This window comes from Lethenteron reissneri, chromosome 65 (genome assembly GCF_015708825.2).
Source record: "Lethenteron reissneri isolate LAM-NWPU_2019-01 chromosome 65, ASM1570882v1, whole genome shotgun sequence".
Classification (NCBI taxonomy): domain Eukaryota; kingdom Metazoa; phylum Chordata; class Hyperoartia; order Petromyzontiformes; family Petromyzontidae; genus Lethenteron; species Lethenteron reissneri.
In genome coordinates this window covers 11,104,490-11,122,690 of record NC_083843.1, presented here as the reverse complement: position 1 = coordinate 11,122,690, position 18,201 = coordinate 11,104,490, and the positions used below count along the sequence as shown (strand labels likewise).

General features: G+C 43.1%; 2 protein-coding genes across 3 annotated transcripts in view; both read right to left on the bottom strand.

The window, feature by feature from the left end:
• The window catches only part of LOC133359534 (uncharacterized), a 159,405-nt gene that overhangs the window by 48,663 nt on the left and 92,541 nt on the right, over positions 1-18,201 (bottom strand). The gene's annotated exons all lie outside the window — the stretch shown is intronic.
• Positions 1-18,201, bottom strand: part of LOC133359593 (tumor necrosis factor receptor superfamily member 6-like) — a 30,148-nt gene that overhangs the window by 5,930 nt on the left and 6,017 nt on the right. The window contains exons 2-6 of one of the 2 annotated variants that reach the window (XM_061578047.1): positions 14,823-14,935; positions 9,404-9,671; positions 7,053-7,131; positions 4,761-4,889; positions 1,145-1,291 (exon numbers count right to left, since the gene is read on the bottom strand). In XM_061578047.1, the coding sequence (XP_061434031.1) occupies positions 1,145-1,291; positions 4,761-4,889; positions 7,053-7,131; positions 9,404-9,496 (448 nt within the window). In that variant the 5' untranslated portion in view covers positions 9,497-9,671; positions 14,823-14,935. The remainder of the gene's footprint in view (positions 1-1,144; positions 1,292-4,760; positions 4,890-7,052; positions 7,132-9,403; positions 9,672-14,822; positions 14,936-18,201) is intronic. The other variant, XM_061578046.1, reaches the window with a different exon arrangement.

Here is an 18,201-nt window from a genome sequence, read left to right as displayed (position 1 = left end):
ATCAGCCTGTCATCTCGGTCATCTCAATCAGTCGACCCGTGGCACCTGGGTCTGCCCCGTGACCTGCCAGCGGGCGTTCGACACTTCACGAGGCCTCAAGAGGAACATGGCCTTGCACAAGCGTCGTGGTGACGTCACCACCACGTAGTGACGAATGGCGGTTGTGTATATTGTAGTGTATAGTGTAGTGTAATAGAGGTGTAGTGTTTAGAAGTGTAGTGTATAGTGTAGTGTGTAGAATATTTATTGTAGTGTAGTAAATAGTCATGTAGTGTATAGTTGTGTAGTATATAGCTGTGTAGTGTATAGTATTGTAGTGTACAGTGTATAGTAGTGTATAGTTGTATAGTTGTGTAGTGTATAGCTGTGTAGTGTATAGTATTGTAGTGTACAGTGTATAGTAGTGTATAGTTGTGTAGTGTATAGCTGTGTAGTGTATAGTATTGTAGTGTACAGTGTATAGTAGTGTATAGTTGTATAGTGTATAGTTGTGTAGTGTATAGCTGTGTAGTGTATAGTATTGTAATGTACAGTGTATAGTAGTGTATAGTTGTATAGTGTATAGTTGTGTAGTGTATAGCTGTGTAGTGTATAGTATTGTAGTGTACAGTGTATAGTAGTGTCGTGTATAGTAGTGTCGTGTATAGTAGTGTATAGTGGTATAGTGTATAGTAGTGTAGTGTATAGTAGATTATTGTATAGTAGTGTACGGTAGAGTGTAGTATATAACAGTGTGCAGTGTACAAAATAGTGTTTCATAGTGTAGTGCATAGTTCATGGTAGTGAATAGTGTTGTGTATAGTAGTGTAATATATAGAGTCATAGTGTAGTGTATAGTGTAGTGTGTATAACATCTGAAAGCACCGCCTGATGATGCGTTGGACGTCTTTATTCGCCAGCCATCCTAAAAGCTGCTGTTGCTGCTGTGAGGATGATGATCAGGATGATGGTTGTTTATGTGACGACGATGGTTTATATCATGATGGTGACGGTTTTTTGATGATGGTGGTTCATATGATCTTGGTTCATATGATAATATTTTATATGACGATGATGATGGTTTACGTGATGATGATGATGATGGTTTATATGACGACGATGATGATGGTTTTTATCGCTCCGTGACGAGATCGTCGAAGTGCACCTGAGTCAGGAGGGGCGGTGGTACTCGATGTCACAGGTGGAACAGAATCCTCCCTGCACAATTCCTCGCTGCCAAGCTTATGATAGCCGGGTTTGCATCTGCACCGTCTGTTTGTGGATGCGCTGCATTGCCGCTCCTCTTCCTCATCTGTGAATAAGATTTTAAAAAATCGAGTAGTGTATAGTGTAGTGTATAGTGTAGTGTATAGTGTAGTGTATAGTAGTGTATAGTGTAGTGTAGTAGTGTATAGTGTAGTGTATAGTGTAGTGTAGTAGTGTGTAGTGTATAGTGTAGTGTATAGTAGTGTATAGTGTAGTGTATAGTGTAGTGTATAGTAGTGTATAGTGTAGTGTATAGTGTAGTGTAGTGTATAGCGTAGTGTATAGTAGTGTATAGTGTAGTGTATAGAGTAGTGTATAGTGTGTAGTGTATAGTGTAGTGTATAGTAGTGTATAGTGTAGTGTATAGTGTAGTGTATAGTGTAGTGTGTAGTGTATAGTGTAGTGTATAGTGTAGTGTAGTGGTGTATAGTGTAGTGTATAGTGTAGTGTGTAGTGTAGTGTTGTGTATAGTGTAGTGTATAGTGTAGTGTATATAGTAGTGTATATAGTAGTGTATAGTGTAGTGTATAGTGTAGTGTGTAGTGTAGTGTGTAGTGTAGTGTATAGTGTAGTGTATAGTAGAGTGTATAGTGTAGTGTGTAGTGTATAGTGTAGTGTATAGTGTAGTGTGTAGTGTAGTGTATAGTGTAGTGTATAGTGTAGTGTATAGTGTAGTGTATAGTAGTGTCGTGTATAGTAGTGTCGTGTATAGTAGTGTAGTGTATAGTGTAGTGTATATTGTAGTGTATTGTGTAGTGTATTGTGTAGTGTAGTGTATAGTGTAGTGTCTAGTGTAGTGTATAGTGTAGTGTATTGTGTAGTGTATTGTGTAGTGTATAGTGTAGTGTGTAGTGTGTAGTGTAGTGTATAGTGTAGTGTATAGTGTAGTGTAGTGTATATTGTAGTGTGTAGTGTATAGTGTAGTGTATAGTGTAGTGTATTGTGTAGTGTATTGTGTAGTGTAGTGTGCAGTGTAGTGTATAGTGTAGTGTATAGTGTAGTGTATAATGTAGTGTATAGTGTAGTGTATAGTGTAGTGTATAGTAGTGTCGTGTATAGTAGTGTACAGTAGTGTAGTATATAGTGTAGTGCATAGTGTAGTGTATAATGTAGTGTATAGTGTAGTGTATAGTGTAGTGTATAGTAGTGTCGTGTATAGTAGTGTATAGTAGTGTAGTATATAGTGTAGTGTATAGTGTAGTGTATAATGTAGTGTAGTGTATAGTGTATAGTAGTGTATAGTGTAGTGTATAGTAGTGTATAGTGTAGTGTATAGTGTAGTGTATAGTGTAGTGTATAGTGTAGTGTATAGTAGAGTGTAGTGTGTAGTGTATAGTGTAGTGTGTAGTGTATAGTGTAGTGTATAGTAGAGTGTGTAGTGTATAGTGTAGTGTATAGTGTAGTGTATAGTGTAGTGTATAGTTTCGTGTATAGTTTCGTGTATAGTGTAGTGTGTAGTGTAGTGTAGTGTATATTGTAGTGTGTAGTGTATAGTGTAGTGTATAGTGTAGTGTATTGTGTAGTGTATTGTGTAGTGTAGTGTATAGTGTAGAGTGTAGTGTGTAGTGTAGTGTGTATTGTAGTGTGTAGTGTATAGTGTAGTGTATAGTGTAGTGTATAGTAGTGTTGTGTATAGTGTATAGTAGTGTAGTATATAGTGTAGTGTATAGTAGTGTAGTATATAGTGTAGTGTATAGTGTAGTGTATAGTGTAGTGTATAGTGTATAGTAGTGTAGTGTATAGTAGTGTATAGTAGTGTATAGTGTAGTGTATAGTAGTGTAGTGTATAGTAGTGTATAGTAGTGTATAGTGTAGTATATAGTAGCTTAGTGTATAGTGTAGTGTATAGTAGTGTAGTGTATAGTAGTGTAGTGTATAGTGTAGTGTATAGTAGTAGAGTGTATAGTAGTGTATAGTGTAGTGTATAGTAGTGTAGTGTATAGTAGTGTATAGTGTAGTGTATAGTAATGTAGTGTATAGTAGTGTAGTGTATAGTAGTGTATAGTGTAGTGTATAGTGTAGTGTATTGTGTAGTGTATTGTGTAGTGTATAGTGTAGTGTGTAGTGTGTATTGTAGTGTATAGTGTAGTGTATAGTGTAGTGTAGTGTATATTGTAGTGTGTAGTGTATAGTGTAGTGTATAGTGTAGTGTATTGTGTAGTGTATTGTGTAGTGTAGTGTGCAGTGTAGTGTATAGTGTAGTGTATAGTGTAGTGTATAGTGTAGTGTATAGTAGTGTAGTGTATAGTGTAGTGTATAGTAGTGTCGTGTATAGTAGTGTATAGTAGTGTAGTATATAGTGTAGTGTATAGTGTAGTGTATAATGTAGTGTATAGTGTAGTGTATAGTGTAGTGTATAGTAGTGTCGTGTATAGTAGTGTATAGTAGTGTAGTATATAGTGTAGTGTATAGTGTAGTGTATAATGTAGTGTAGTGTATAGTGTAGTGTATAGTAGTGTATAGTGTAGTGTATAGTGTAGTGTATAGTGTAGTGTATAGTGTAGTGTATAGTAGAGTGTAGTGTGTAGTGTATAGTGTAGTGTGTAGTGTATAGTGTAGTGTATAGTAGAGTGTGTAGTGTATAGTGTAGTGTATAGTGTAGTGTATAGTGTAGTGTATAGTGTAGTGTATAGTGTAGTGTGTAGTGTAGTGTATATTGTAGTGTGTAGTGTATAGTGTAGTGTATAGTGTAGTGTATAGTGTAGTGTATTGTGTAGTGTATTGTGTAGTGTAGTGTATAGTGTAGAGTGTAGTGTGTAGTGTAGTGTGTATTGTAGTGTGTAGTGTATAGTGTAGTGTATAGTGTAGTGTATAGTAGTGTTGTGTATAGTGTAGTGTATAGTAGTGTAGTATATAGTGTAGTGTATAGTAGTGTAGTATATAGTGTAGTGTATAGTGTAGTGTATAGTGTAGTGTATAGTGTATAGTAGTGTAGTGTATAGTAGTGTATAGTAGTGTATAGTGTAGTGTATAGTAGTGTAGTGTATAGTAGTGTATAGTAGTGTATAGTGTAGTATATAGTAGCTTAGTGTATAGTGTAGTGTATAGTAGTGTAGTGTATAGTAGTGTAGTGTATAGTGTAGTGTATAGTAGTGTAGTGTAAAGTAGTGTATAGTGTAGTGTATAGTAGTGTAGTGTATAGTAGTGTATAGTGTAGTGGATAGTAGTGTATAGTAGTGTATAGTGTAGTGTATAGTGTAGTGTATAGTAGTGTATAGTGTAGTGTATAGTAGTGTATAGTAGTGTATAGTGTAGTGGATAGTAGTGTGGTGTATTGTAGTGCTCTATAGTAGTGTAGTGTATAGTAGTGTAGTGTATAGTAGTGTAGTGTATAGTAGTGTATAGTAGTGTAGTGTTGAGCGTAGTGTATGGTAGTGTATAGTATAGTGTATTGTAGTGTATAGTAGTGTATAGTGTAGTGTATAGAAGTGTATAGCGTAGTGTACAGCATAGTGTATCGAATGTTAGGCCAATGATGCTTCAGCACACAAGACAATCGGGGATAAGTCGCTCACCAGACTGACATGTTATGCACTCCATGCATTTTGGTGAGCTGTTTGGATACTCCGTATAATAGCCACCTTCACAGACTTGACAGCCGGAGTGTCCCTGTTCAGCTGTGCAGTCCGATATTAAATACTCCCCTTTTGGGAGCAAAACACAAAACACACGAACACACGGACAAACGTTCAGAAATTATTGTTTTTATGGAAAAAAAAATGTACTCGGCTGAACTTATACTAATAGGGTTTTTCCCCTTTTTTCTGGCAACAAAAACTGACACCTTTTGCAAAGAATCATGGTTACATTAACCGCAATACTTGCAGTCAAATGCAAACAAAAAACAATACTCTGATAATGTATGCATTGTCTTTGAAACTGATTGGTCCACACCAGAGACAGCTTTCTTTAGAGCCTAGTCTCATATGGTGTTCGACCAGATGACGCCAAAAGGCTAAACGTATATATTTTTCATCCTGCGATGTGTAAGATCCCGCTGAGCTCCGTAAATCTTTTTCAGAAGCGGCACCTTAATATCGCAAATGATAGCAACTCAACCAAGTGGCTGATAAACGATTGTTTTCATTCACATTTTCCGAAAAAATGTAGACAGCTAAACGAATTTTTTTTATCCTATGAGGCGTAAGGCTCCACTGAGCTATTTTTCAGAAGAGGTACCTGGCCATCACATACGATAGGAGCTCAACTAATTGGCTGATAGCATCATCATCTGGACATTAATAGTAGAAAAGTAGTCTAAATACTCTAACGGCGTCATGTTTATTCTAAACGTGGAGGGAAAAACCGGAGGGACCTGGAGAACAATCCACAGGGAAGAGAGAGACGCAGGGTCCGGGATCGAACCCACGACCTCCTGTATACAAGGCGAGGTAGTTAACATCTCACAGGATCCAGGATCGAACCCACGACCTCATGGATACCAGGCGAGGTAGTTAACATCTCACAGGATCCGTGGTCTAACCCACGACCTCCTGTACACCAGGCGAGGTAATTAACATCTCGCAGGGTCCAGGATCGAACCCACGACCTCCTGTATACCAGGCGAGGTAATTAACATTTCGCAGGGTCCAGGATCGAACCCATGACCTCCTGCATACCAGGCGAGGTATCTTCTTGGTTCTTTTGGTAAAGTCGTCACGTAGAAGGGAAGTAATAAAATAATAAAAAATAAAACATGATAAAATAATTCTCACGACGTTTCGGCCACAACGCAAGCAGCCGTCCTCAGGTGAAGACCAGGTCTGTCGAGGCGACATCTCCTAGCCACTATGGCGCCCCCAATTGTACCGTGATTGTGCAATTGCCACCATGTGTTTGTAGTTTGTTATCCTTCCTCTGCACCTCCAATTAGCGTGGTTGGTTCCGTACGGTGCCAAAAAAATTCAACGTACACTCTGCTAAACACTTCAATAAACTACTAAACAGTACACTATACACTAAATACTATACACCAAACAACGATATACACTGCACTATACTATACAATACATTACACGCTATATACCACACACTACTCCAATACACTATACACTGCACCACGTTACACTACTATACACTATACACTACACACTATACATTATACTACTACACACTACACTACATTACACTATACTATACACTACACCACTATACACGACACCACTATACACTACACCACTATACACTACACCACTATACACTACACCACTATACACTACACTACTATGCTGCATTGACATTTCTTTAGAACTACATTCCTCTGTGTTTGTTGTAGATCCCCTGCCACCTCCGATTCGCGTGGTTAGCTACGTGCTGTGGTGCGAGAGATGTTCAACACACGCGTACACCCACTCACACAACACAGAGGCCTCTTTACAATAGCTGCACTGGCAATGGAATGGTTTTCCGTCTTATTTTAAGAAAAAAACACCACCACTATCTGTGAACTTTAAAATATATCGATCGTAAAAAAAAAATGTACTAGGAGATGGCCAATTTCTATTCTTTGTGTTTTTTTCAGAAAAGTCACGTAGATAGAAAAAGCATAAAAAATAAAGTGAATTTAAAAAATATAAAAAATAACAAATAAAAAAAAACACTTTCATGATTTTATTTTATTATATGTATTCACTATATTCACTTTATTTGTTATTGTTTTTCTGTCTACGTTACTTCACCAAAAGAACCAACGAATTTGAATTGCTGCAGTCACGAAAGTTTTAAGTACAAATTTAGGGCCAATTTCCTGCGAACTTTAAAATATATCGATAGTAAAACATTACTATAAGAAGGCCAATTTCCTTCACCTGCTTCGCACTGCTGACAGCAAATGTCACCGCTTGCTGCCCGGTAGAATCCTCGAGAGCACTCGCCGGCTTTGGATGTCTGTGAACGGGTAGAGAGAAGGGCAATTAACAAGTTTCGATTTAAAGCTTTCGTGACTGCAGGGATTCATCTTCTTGGTTCTTTCGGTAAAGTCACGTAGAATGGGAATACTTATTTTATTCTATTATTTTATTATAGTATTTTAATGTTTTATTTTTATTATTTTATTATATTATACAAAGTTATTATATTATAATATAATTGCATATTATTTAATTTTTTATATTATTTTATTATATTATATTATTCAATTATTTTATTATGTTCCATTTTTATTATTTTATTATTTCCATTCTACGTGACTTTACCGAAATAACCAATAAGATGAATCCCTGCAGTCACGAAAGCTTTAAATCACGTAGGTCAGTAAAAAAGTAAAAAAAAAGAAATGAAAACAACTAAATTAAATCACCACGTTTGCAATAAACTCTCTTTGAGGGAGTTTCTCGCCTCTTCCCTCGCGGTGAGTGTTACCATTTTTTATTAAATCCTTTATATTAAGTTCGCTTGCTTGCTTGCTTACGACCGTGCAAATCTTTCGGTCGTTTTTTAACCCACTTCCCGTGATCCAATCGAGCTGACATTTTGCACACAGACTCGTTGTGCGTGACAATGAATTTCCGTGAAATTTTTTTTCCAAAATTTTACACTGTTTAGGGAAAACAAATTAAATACTTATTTACCAATTGGTTAATGCTGGCACACAATCATCTGACCCATAGGTGGCAGCCATCTCAAGCCAGAGGACGAGAGGACTCTAGCCGCCCCGATGCCACGCATATAAAGGATTTATAGTGAAAAACTTTGTTTTTACGGATTATACTTATTAAATCCTTTATATTAAGTTCATTTGCTTGCTTGCTTAGGACCGTGCAAATCTTTCGGTCGTTTTTAACCCACTTCCCGTGATTCAATCGAGCTGACATTTTGCACACAGACTCGTTGTGCGTGACAATTAATGTTCGTGAATTTTTTTCCAAAATTTTCCACTTTTTAGGAATTTTTTTTTCAAATATTTAATTTAAAATACCAATGTGATAAAAATGAAACTCTTACTCAAGAAAAACAGAAATGAATAACAAAATAAAACCGATGCCACGCATATAAAGGATTTATAGTGAAAAACTTTGTTTTTACGGGTTAATTTTTTAAAAATCCTTTATATTAAGTTCGCTTGCTTGCTTAGGACCGTGCAAATCTTTCGGTCGTTTTTTAACCCACTTCCCGTGATCCAATCGAGCTGACATTTTGCACACAGACTCGTTGTGCGTGACAATGAATTTCCGTGAAAACATTTTTCCAAAATTTTACACTGTTTAGGGAAAACAAATTAAATATTTAATTACCAATTGTTTAATACTGCAGACAATCATCTGACCCATAGGTGGCAGCCATCTCAAGCCAGAGGACGAGAGGACTCTAGCCGCCACGCATATAAAGGATTTAGAGTGAAAAACTTTGTTTTTATGGGTTATACTTATTTAATCCTTTATATTAAGTTCACTTGCTTGCTTGCTTACGACCGTGCAAATCTTTCGGTCGTTTTTTAACCCACTTCCCGTGATCCAATCGAGCTGACATTTTGCCCACAGACTCGTTGTTCGTGACAATGAATTTCCGTGAAAATTTTTTTCCAAAATTTTACACTGTTTAGGGAAAACAAATTAAATACTTATTTACCAATTGGTTAATGCTGGCACACAATCATCTGACCCATAGGTGGCAGCTATCTCAAGCCAGAGGACGAGAGGACTCTAGCCGCCACGCATATAAAGGATTTAGAGTGAAAAACTTTGTTTTTATGGGTTATACTTATTTAATCTTTTATATTAAGTTCACTTGCTTGCTTGCTTGCTTACGGCCGTGCAAATCTTTCGGTCGTTTTTTAACCCACTTCCCGTGATCCAATCGAGCTGGCATTTTGCACACAGACTCGTTGTGCGAGACAATGAATTTCCGTGAAAACATTTTTCCAAAATTTTACACTTTTTAGGGAATTTTTTTTAAATACGTATTTATTAATTGGTTAATGCTGGCACACAATCATCTGACCCATAGGTGGCAGCCATCTCAAGCCAGAGGACGAGAGGACTCTAGCCGCCCCGATGCCACACATATAAAGGATTTATAGTGAAAAACGTAGTTTTTACGGGTTATACTTGTGTCTTTAGTTTAAATCGCCGGTGAAGTGTCGGACAACTGAATCAGAGGCCCGGATGACTCTTCCCATCGCTGCGAATTCTCTCGACACACGGGAACATGCACCCCTCACCTGCATCATCGACACAGTTGCTGTAGCAGCCGATGGCACCGAAACCACCACCGCCACCGCCACCACCACCGCCGCCACCGCCATCGGCACCATGATCACAGAGGGCTTGCGGCTTTCTTTTTGTTGAACTGTCTTTCTCCTGTGCCGGATGGAGTTTGCCCTCTTGCGCGGTACGGCAGCTTAATTATGTCCCTTGGTGCGAGCGAGCGAGTGATGCGTGATTCACCGCTCTGTTGCCGTGAGTTGGAGCCGCCTCCGATGAGCGCTGCTGGCGAAAGGAAGTTGGGCATTGGTCACATACACGTGATTTTACACTACGCCATACACTACGCTATACACTACAGTATACACTATACTATACACTACACTATACACTACGCACTATACACTACACTATACACTACTATACACTACACTATACACTACACTATACACTACACTATACACTACTATACACTACACTATACACTACGCACTATACACTACACTATACACTACTATACACTACACTACTATACACTACACTATACACTACGCACTATACACTATGCACTATACACTAGGCTATTGTACACTACACTATACACTACACTATACACTACACTATGCACTACGCACTATACACTACACTATACACTACACTATACACTACACTATACACTACACTATGCACTACGCACTATACACTACACTATACACTAAACTATATACTACGCACTATACACTACACTATACACTACACTATACACTACACTATACACTACGCCATACACTACGCACTATACACTACACTATATACTACGCACTATACACTACACTATACACTACACTATACACCACACAATACACTACGCCATACACTACACTATACACTACACTATACACTACGCTAATATACACTACACTATACACTACACTATACACTACACTATTATACACCACTATACACTGCGCTGTTTTACGCTACACTATACACTACACTATACACTACTATACACTACACTATACACTACTATACACTAGGCTATTATACACTACACTATACACTACACCAATATACACTACATCAATATACACTACACTATACACTACACTATACACTACACTACACACTACACCACTATACACTACACTTACTCTATACACTACGCACTACACACTAGGCTATTATACACTACACTATACACTAGACTATACACTACACTATACACTACACTACTATACACTACACTATACACTACACTATACACTACACTACTATACACTACACTATACACTACACTATACACTACGCACTATACACTACGCCATACACTACGCACTATACACTACACACTATACACTACACTATACACTACACTATACACTACACTATACATTACGCCACTATACACTACACTATACACTACGCACTATACACTACACTATACATTACGCCACTATACACTACACTATACACTACACTATACACTACGCACTATACACTACACTATACATTACGCCACTATACACTACACTATACACTACGCACTATACACTACACTATACACTACACTATACACTGCACTATAAGAAGTCCAACAAACGTACGGACGTACATTTTCATCATCATCTGAATGCAAGGAGACCCATACAGACACAGACCCATACAGACACAGAGACCCATACAGACACAGAGACCCATACAGACACAGAGACCCATACAGACACAGAGACCCATACAGACACAGAGACCCATACAGACACAGAAACCCATACAGACACAGAGACCCATACAGACACAGAGACCCATACAGACACAGAGACCCATACAGACACAGAGACCCATACAGACACAGAGACCCATACAGACACAGAGACCCATACAGACACAGAGACCCATACAGACACAGAGACCCATACAGACACAGAGACCCATACAGACACAGAGACCCATACAGACACAGAGACCCATACAGACACAGAGACCCATACAGACACAGAGACCCATACAGACACAGATACCCATACAGACACAGAGACCCATACAGACACAGAGACCCATACAGACACAGAGACCCATACAGACACAGAGACCCATACAGACACAGAAACCCATACAGACACAGAAACCCATACAGACACAGAAACCCATACAGACACAGAGACCCATACAGACACAGAGACCCATACAGACACAGAGACCCATACAGACACAGAGACCCATACAGACACAGAGACCCATACAGACACAGAGACCCATACAGACACAGAGACCCATACAGACACAGAGACCCATACAGACACAGATACCCATACAGACACAGAGACCCATACAGACACAGATACCCATACAGACACAGAGACCCATACAGACAGAGAGACCCATACAGACACAGAGACCCATACAGACACAGAAACTCATACAGACACAGAGACCCATACAGACACAGAGACCCATACAGACAGAGAGACCCATACAGACACAGAGACCCATACAGACACAGAGACCCATACAGACACAGAGACCCATACAGACACAGAGACTCATACAGACACAGAGACCCATACAGACACAGAGACCCATACAGACGCAGAGACCCATACAGACGCAGAGACCCATACAGACACAGAGACCCATACAGACACAGAGACCCATACAGACACAGAGACCCATACAGACACAGAAACCCATACAGACACAGAAACCCATACAGACACAGAAACCCATACAGACACAGATACCCATACAGACACAGAGACCCATACAGACACAGAAACCCATACAGACACAGAAACACATACAGACACAGAAACCCATACAGACACAGAGACCCATACAGACACAGAGACCCATACAGACACAGAGACCCATACAGACACAAAATCCCATACAGACACAGAGACCCATACAGACACAGAGACCCATACAGACACAGAGACCCATACAGACACAGAAACCCATACAGACACAGAAACCCATACAGACACAGAAACCCATACAGACACAGAAACCCATACAGACACAGAAACACATACAGACACAGAAACCCATACAGACACAGAAACCCATACAGACACAGAAACCCATACAGACACAGAGACCCATACAGACACAGAGACCCATACAGACACAGAGACCCATACAGACACAGAGACCCATACAGACACAGAGACCCATACAGACACAGAATCCCATACAGACACAGAGACCCATACAGACACAGAGACCCATACAGACACAGAGACCCATACAGACACAGAATCCCATACAGACACAGAGACCCATACAGACACAGAGACCCATACAGACACAGAAACCCATACAGACACAGAGACCCATACAGACACAGAGACCCATACAGACACAGAAACACACCATAGATACACAGAGACCCACATAGAGATACAAACCCCGATAGACACAGAGACCCATACAGACACGGAGACCCATACAGACACAGAGACCCATACAGACACAGAGACCCATACAGACACAGAGACCCATACAGACACAGAGACCCATACAGACACAGAAACCCATACAGACACAGAGACCCATACAGACACAGAGACCCATACAGACACAGAGACCCATACAGACACAGAAACACACCATAGATACACAGAGACCCACATAGAGATACAAACCCCGATAGACACAGAGACCCATACAGACACGGAGACCCATACAGACACAGAGACCCATACAGACACAGAGACCCATACAGACACAGAGACCCATACAGACACAGAAACCCATACAGACAGAGAGACCCATACAGACACAGAGACCCATACAGACACAGAGACCCATACAGACAGAGAGACCCATACAGACACAAAGACCCATACAGACACAGAGACCCATACAGACACAGAGACCCATACAGACACAGAGACCCATACAGACACAGAGACCCATACAGACACAGAAACCCATACAGACAGAGAGACCCATACAGACACAGAGACCCATACAGACACAGAGACCCATACAGACAGAGAGACCCATACAGACACAGAGACCCATACAGACACAGAGACCCATACAGACACAGAGACCCATACAGACACAGAGACCCATACAGACAGAGAGACCCATACAGACACAGATACCCATACAGACACAGAAACCCATACAGACACAGAAACCCATACAGACACAGAAACCCATACAGACACAGAAACCCATACAGACACAGAAACCCATACAGACACAGAAACCCATACAGACACATAAACCCATACAGACACAGAGACCCATACAGACACAGAGACCCATACAGACACAGACACAGAGACCCATACAGACACAGAGACCCACATAGACACAGAGACCCATATAGACACAGAATCCCATACAGACACAGAAACCCATACAGACACAGAAACCCATACAGACACAGAAACCCATACAGACACAGAATCCCATACAGACACAGAAACCCATACAGACACAGAAACCCATACAGACACAGAGACCCATACAGACACAGAAACTCATACAGACACAGAAACCCATACAGACACAGAATCCCATACAGACACAGAAACCCATACAGACACAGAAACCCATACAGACACAGAAACCCATACAGACACAGAAACCCATACAGACACAGAGACCCATACAGACACAGAAACCCATACAGACACAGAAACCCATACAGACACAGAGACCCATACAGACACAGAATCCCATACAGACACAGAATCCCATACAGACACAGAATCCCATACAGACACAGAGACCCATACAGACACAGAATCCCATACAGACACAGAAACCCATACAGACACAGAAACCCATACAGACACAGAATCCCATACAGACACAGAAACCCATACAGACACAGAAACCCATAGAGACACAGAAACCCATACAGACACAGAAACCCATACAAACACAGAGACCCATACAGACAGAATCCCATACAGACACAGAGTCCCATACAGACACAGACACAGAGACCCATATAGACACAGAAACCCATACAGACACAGACACAGAGACTCATATAGATACACAGAGACGCAGATACCCATACAGACACAAAAACCCATACAGACACAGAAACCCATACAGACACAGAAACCCATACAGACACAGAAACCCATACAGACACAGAGACCCATACAGACACAGAAACCCATACAGACACAGAAACCCATACAGACACAGAATCCCATACAGACACATAATCCCATACAGACACAGACACAGAGACCCACTGTAGATACACAGAGACGCAGATACCCATACAGATGCATGGAGCCCGTTTAGTTACACAGGCCTCGTTAACATACACAGAGACCCATAGAGACAAAGAGACCCACATAGACACACAAATTACCCACGGAGAAACGAGCGACATTAACAACATCAACAACAACATCAACATCATCAACAACATCAGCAAAGTGCTAAGAAACTGACTTAGGCAACGAAACTTTGGTGGACGCTTTTCGAACTTGGGTTGGTTTTTTTCATCTCCGCGGTTTCGTGACATCACGCGGTCCAGTTCTGGTTTCCTCTTTCACTTCTCTCACCTGTCCGCCACAGGTGACGTTAGGAGGGGTGGGTGGGTGGTTGGGCTGGTGGATTAGTGAGTGAGGGGTAGGGTTAAGTGGGGTGGGTGGCTGAGTGTGTTAGTGGGTGTGTGGGTGAGTGAGTACGTGGGTGGGTGAGTGAGGGGGTTAGTGAGTGGGTGGCTGAGTGTGTTAGTGGGTGGGTTGGTGAGTGAGTGAGTAGGTGGGTGGGTGAGTGAGTAGGTGGGTGGGTGAGTGAGTAGGTGGGTGGGTGGGTGGTTGGGTGGTTGGGCTGGTGGATTAGTGAGTGAGGGGTAGGGTTAAGTGGGGTGGGTGGCTGAGTGTGTTAGTGGGTGGGTTGGTGAGTGAGTGGGTTGGTGGGTGAGTGAGTAGGTGGGTGGGTGAGTAGGTGGGTGGGTGGGTTGGTGGATTAGTGAGTGAGGGGTAGGGTGTGTGAGTGAGGGGGTTAAGTGGGGTGGGTGGCTGAGTGTGTTAGTGGGTGGGTTGGTGAGTGAGTAGGTGGGTGGGTGAGTGAGTAGGTGGGTGGGTGAGTAGATGGGTGGGTGGGTGAGTGGGTTGGTGGATTAGTGAGTGAGGGGTAGGGTGTGTGAGTGAGGGGGTTAGTGGGGTGGGTGGCTGAGTGAGTGAGTAGGTGGGTGGGTGAGTAGGTGGGTGGGTGAGTGAGTGGGTTGGTGGATTAGTGAGTGAGGGGTAGGGTGTGTGAGTGAGGGGGTTAGTGGGGTGGGTGGCTGGGTTAGTGGGTGGGTGGGTTGGTGAGTGAGTGAGTAGGTGGGTGGGTGAGTAGGTGGGTGGGTGGGTGGTTGGGCTGGTGGATTAGTGAGTGAGGGGTAGGGTGTGTGAGTGAGGGGGTTAAGTGGGGTGGGTGGCTGAGTGGGTTAGTGGGTGGGTTGGTGAGTGAGTGGGTTGGTGGGTGAGTGAGTGAGTGAGTAGGTGGGTGGGTGGGTGAGTGGGTTGGTGGATTAGTGAGTGAGTGGGTTGGTGGATTAATGAGTGAGGGGTAGGGTGTGTGAGTGAGGGGGTTAAGTGGGTGGGTGGCTGAGTGGGTTAGTGGGTGGGTTGGTGAGTTAGTGGGTTGGTGGGTGAGTGAGTGAGTAGGTGGGTGAGTGAGTGGGTTGGTGGATTAGTGAGTGAGGGGTAGGGTGTGTGAGTGAGGGGGTTAGTGGGTGGGTGGCTGAGTGGGTTAGTGGGTGGGTTGGTGAGTGAGTGGGTTGGTGGGTAAGTGAGTGAGTTGGTGGATTAGTGAGTGAAGGGTTGGGTGGGTGAGTGAGGGGGTTAGTGAGTGGGTGGCTGAGTGGGTTAGTGGGTGGGTTGGTGAGTGAGTGGGTTGGTGGGTAAGTGAGTGAGTAGGTGGGTGGGTGAGTGAGTGGGTTGGTGGATTAGTGAGTGAGGGGTAGGGTGTGTGAGTGAGTGGGTTAGTGGGGTGGGTGGCTGAGTGGGTTAGTGGGTGGGTTGGTGAGTGAGTGGGTTGGTGGGTGAGTGAGTGAGTAGGTGGGTGGGTGAGTGAGTGGGTTGGTGGATTAGTGAGTGAGTGGGTTAGTGGATTAGTGAGTGAGGGGTAGGGTGTGTGAGTGAGGGGGTTAGTGGGTGGGTGGCTGAGTGGGTTAGTGGGTGGGTTGGTGGGTGAGTGAGTAGGTGGGTGGGTAAGTAGGTGGGTGGGTGAGTGAGTGGGTTGGTGGATTAGTGAGTGAGGGGTAGGGTGTGTGAGTGAGGGGGTTAGTGGGTGGGTGGCTGAGTGTGTTAGTGGGTGGGTTGGTGAGTGAGTGAGTAGGTGGGTGGGTGAGTAGGTGGGTGGGTGAGTGAGTGGGTTGGTGGATTAGTGAGTGAGAAGTAGGGTTAAGTGGGGTGGGTGGCTGAGTGTGTTAGTGGGTGGGTTGGTGAGTGAGTGGGTTGGTGGGTAAGTGAGTAGGTGGGTGGGTGAGTGAGTGGGTTGGTGGATTAGTGAGTGAGGGGGTTAAGTGGGGTGGGTGGCTAAGTGGGTTAGTGGGTGGGTTGGTGAGTGAGTAGGTGGGTGAGTGGGTAGGTGAGTGAGTAGGTGGGTTAGTGAGGGATTGCGTGAGTAGGTGGGTGAGTGGGCATGTGAGTTGGTGAGTACTTGAGTTAGGTGAGTGGGTGGGTGAGTGAGTGGGTTAGTGAGTGGGTGGGTGAGTGAGTGGGTTAGTGAGTGGGTGGGTGGGTGAGTGAGTGGGTTAGTGAGTGGGTGGGTGAGGGAGTGGGTTAGTGGGTGAGTGAGTGGGTTGGTGAGTGGGTGATTGATTGAGTTAGGTGATTGGGTGGGTGAGTTAGGGAGTGGGTGGGTGAGTGAGTGAGTGAGTTGGTTGGTGAGTGGGTAGGTGAGTGAGAAGGTGGGTTAGTGAGGGAGTGCGTGAGTAGGTGGGTGAGTGGGCATGTGAGTTGGTGAGTAATTGAGTTAGGTGAGTGGGTGGGCGAGTGAGTGGGTTAGTGAGTGGGTGGGTGGGTGAGTGAGTGGGTTAGTGAGTGGGTGGGTGAGGGAGTGGGTTAGTGGGTGAGTGAGTGGGTTGGTGAGTGGGTGATTGATTGAGTTAGGTGATTGGGTGGGTGAGTTAGGGAGTGGGTGGGTGAGTGAGTGAGTGAGTTGGTTGGTGAGTGGGTAGGTGAGTGAGTAAGTGGGTTAGTGAGGGAGTGCGTGAGTAGGTGGGTGAGTGGGCATGTGAGTTGGTGAGTAATTGAGTTAGGTGAGTGGGTGGGCGAGTGAGTGGGTTAGTGAGTGGGTGGGTGGGTGAGTGAGTGGGTTAGTGAGTGGGTGGGTGAGGGAGTGGGTTAGTGGGTGAGTGGGTGAGTGAGTGGGTTGGTGAGTGGGTGATTGATTGAGTTAGGGAGTGGGTGGGTGAGTGAGTAAGTTGGTTGGTGAGTGATTTAGTTAGTGGGTGAGTAGGTGGGTTAGTGAGTGATTGAGTTAGTGGGTGAGTGGGTGGGTTAGTGAGTGATTGAGTGAGTGATTGTGTGGGTGAGTGAGTGATTGAGTGAGTGGGTGAGTGAGTGGGTGAGTGATTGTGTGGGTGAGTGAGTGATTGGGTGAGTGGGTGGGTGGGTGGGTGAGTGGGTGAGTGGATGGGTTAGTGAGTGATTGGGTGAGTGGGTGAGTGAGTGATTGTGTGGGAGAGTGAGTGATTGGGTGAGTGGGTGGGTGGGTGGGTGAGTGGGTGGGTGAGTGAGTGATTGAGTGAGTGATTGTGTGAGTGGGTGGGTGGGTGGGTGAGTGGGTGGGTGAGTGAGTGATTGAGTGAGTGGGTGAGTGGGTGAGTGAG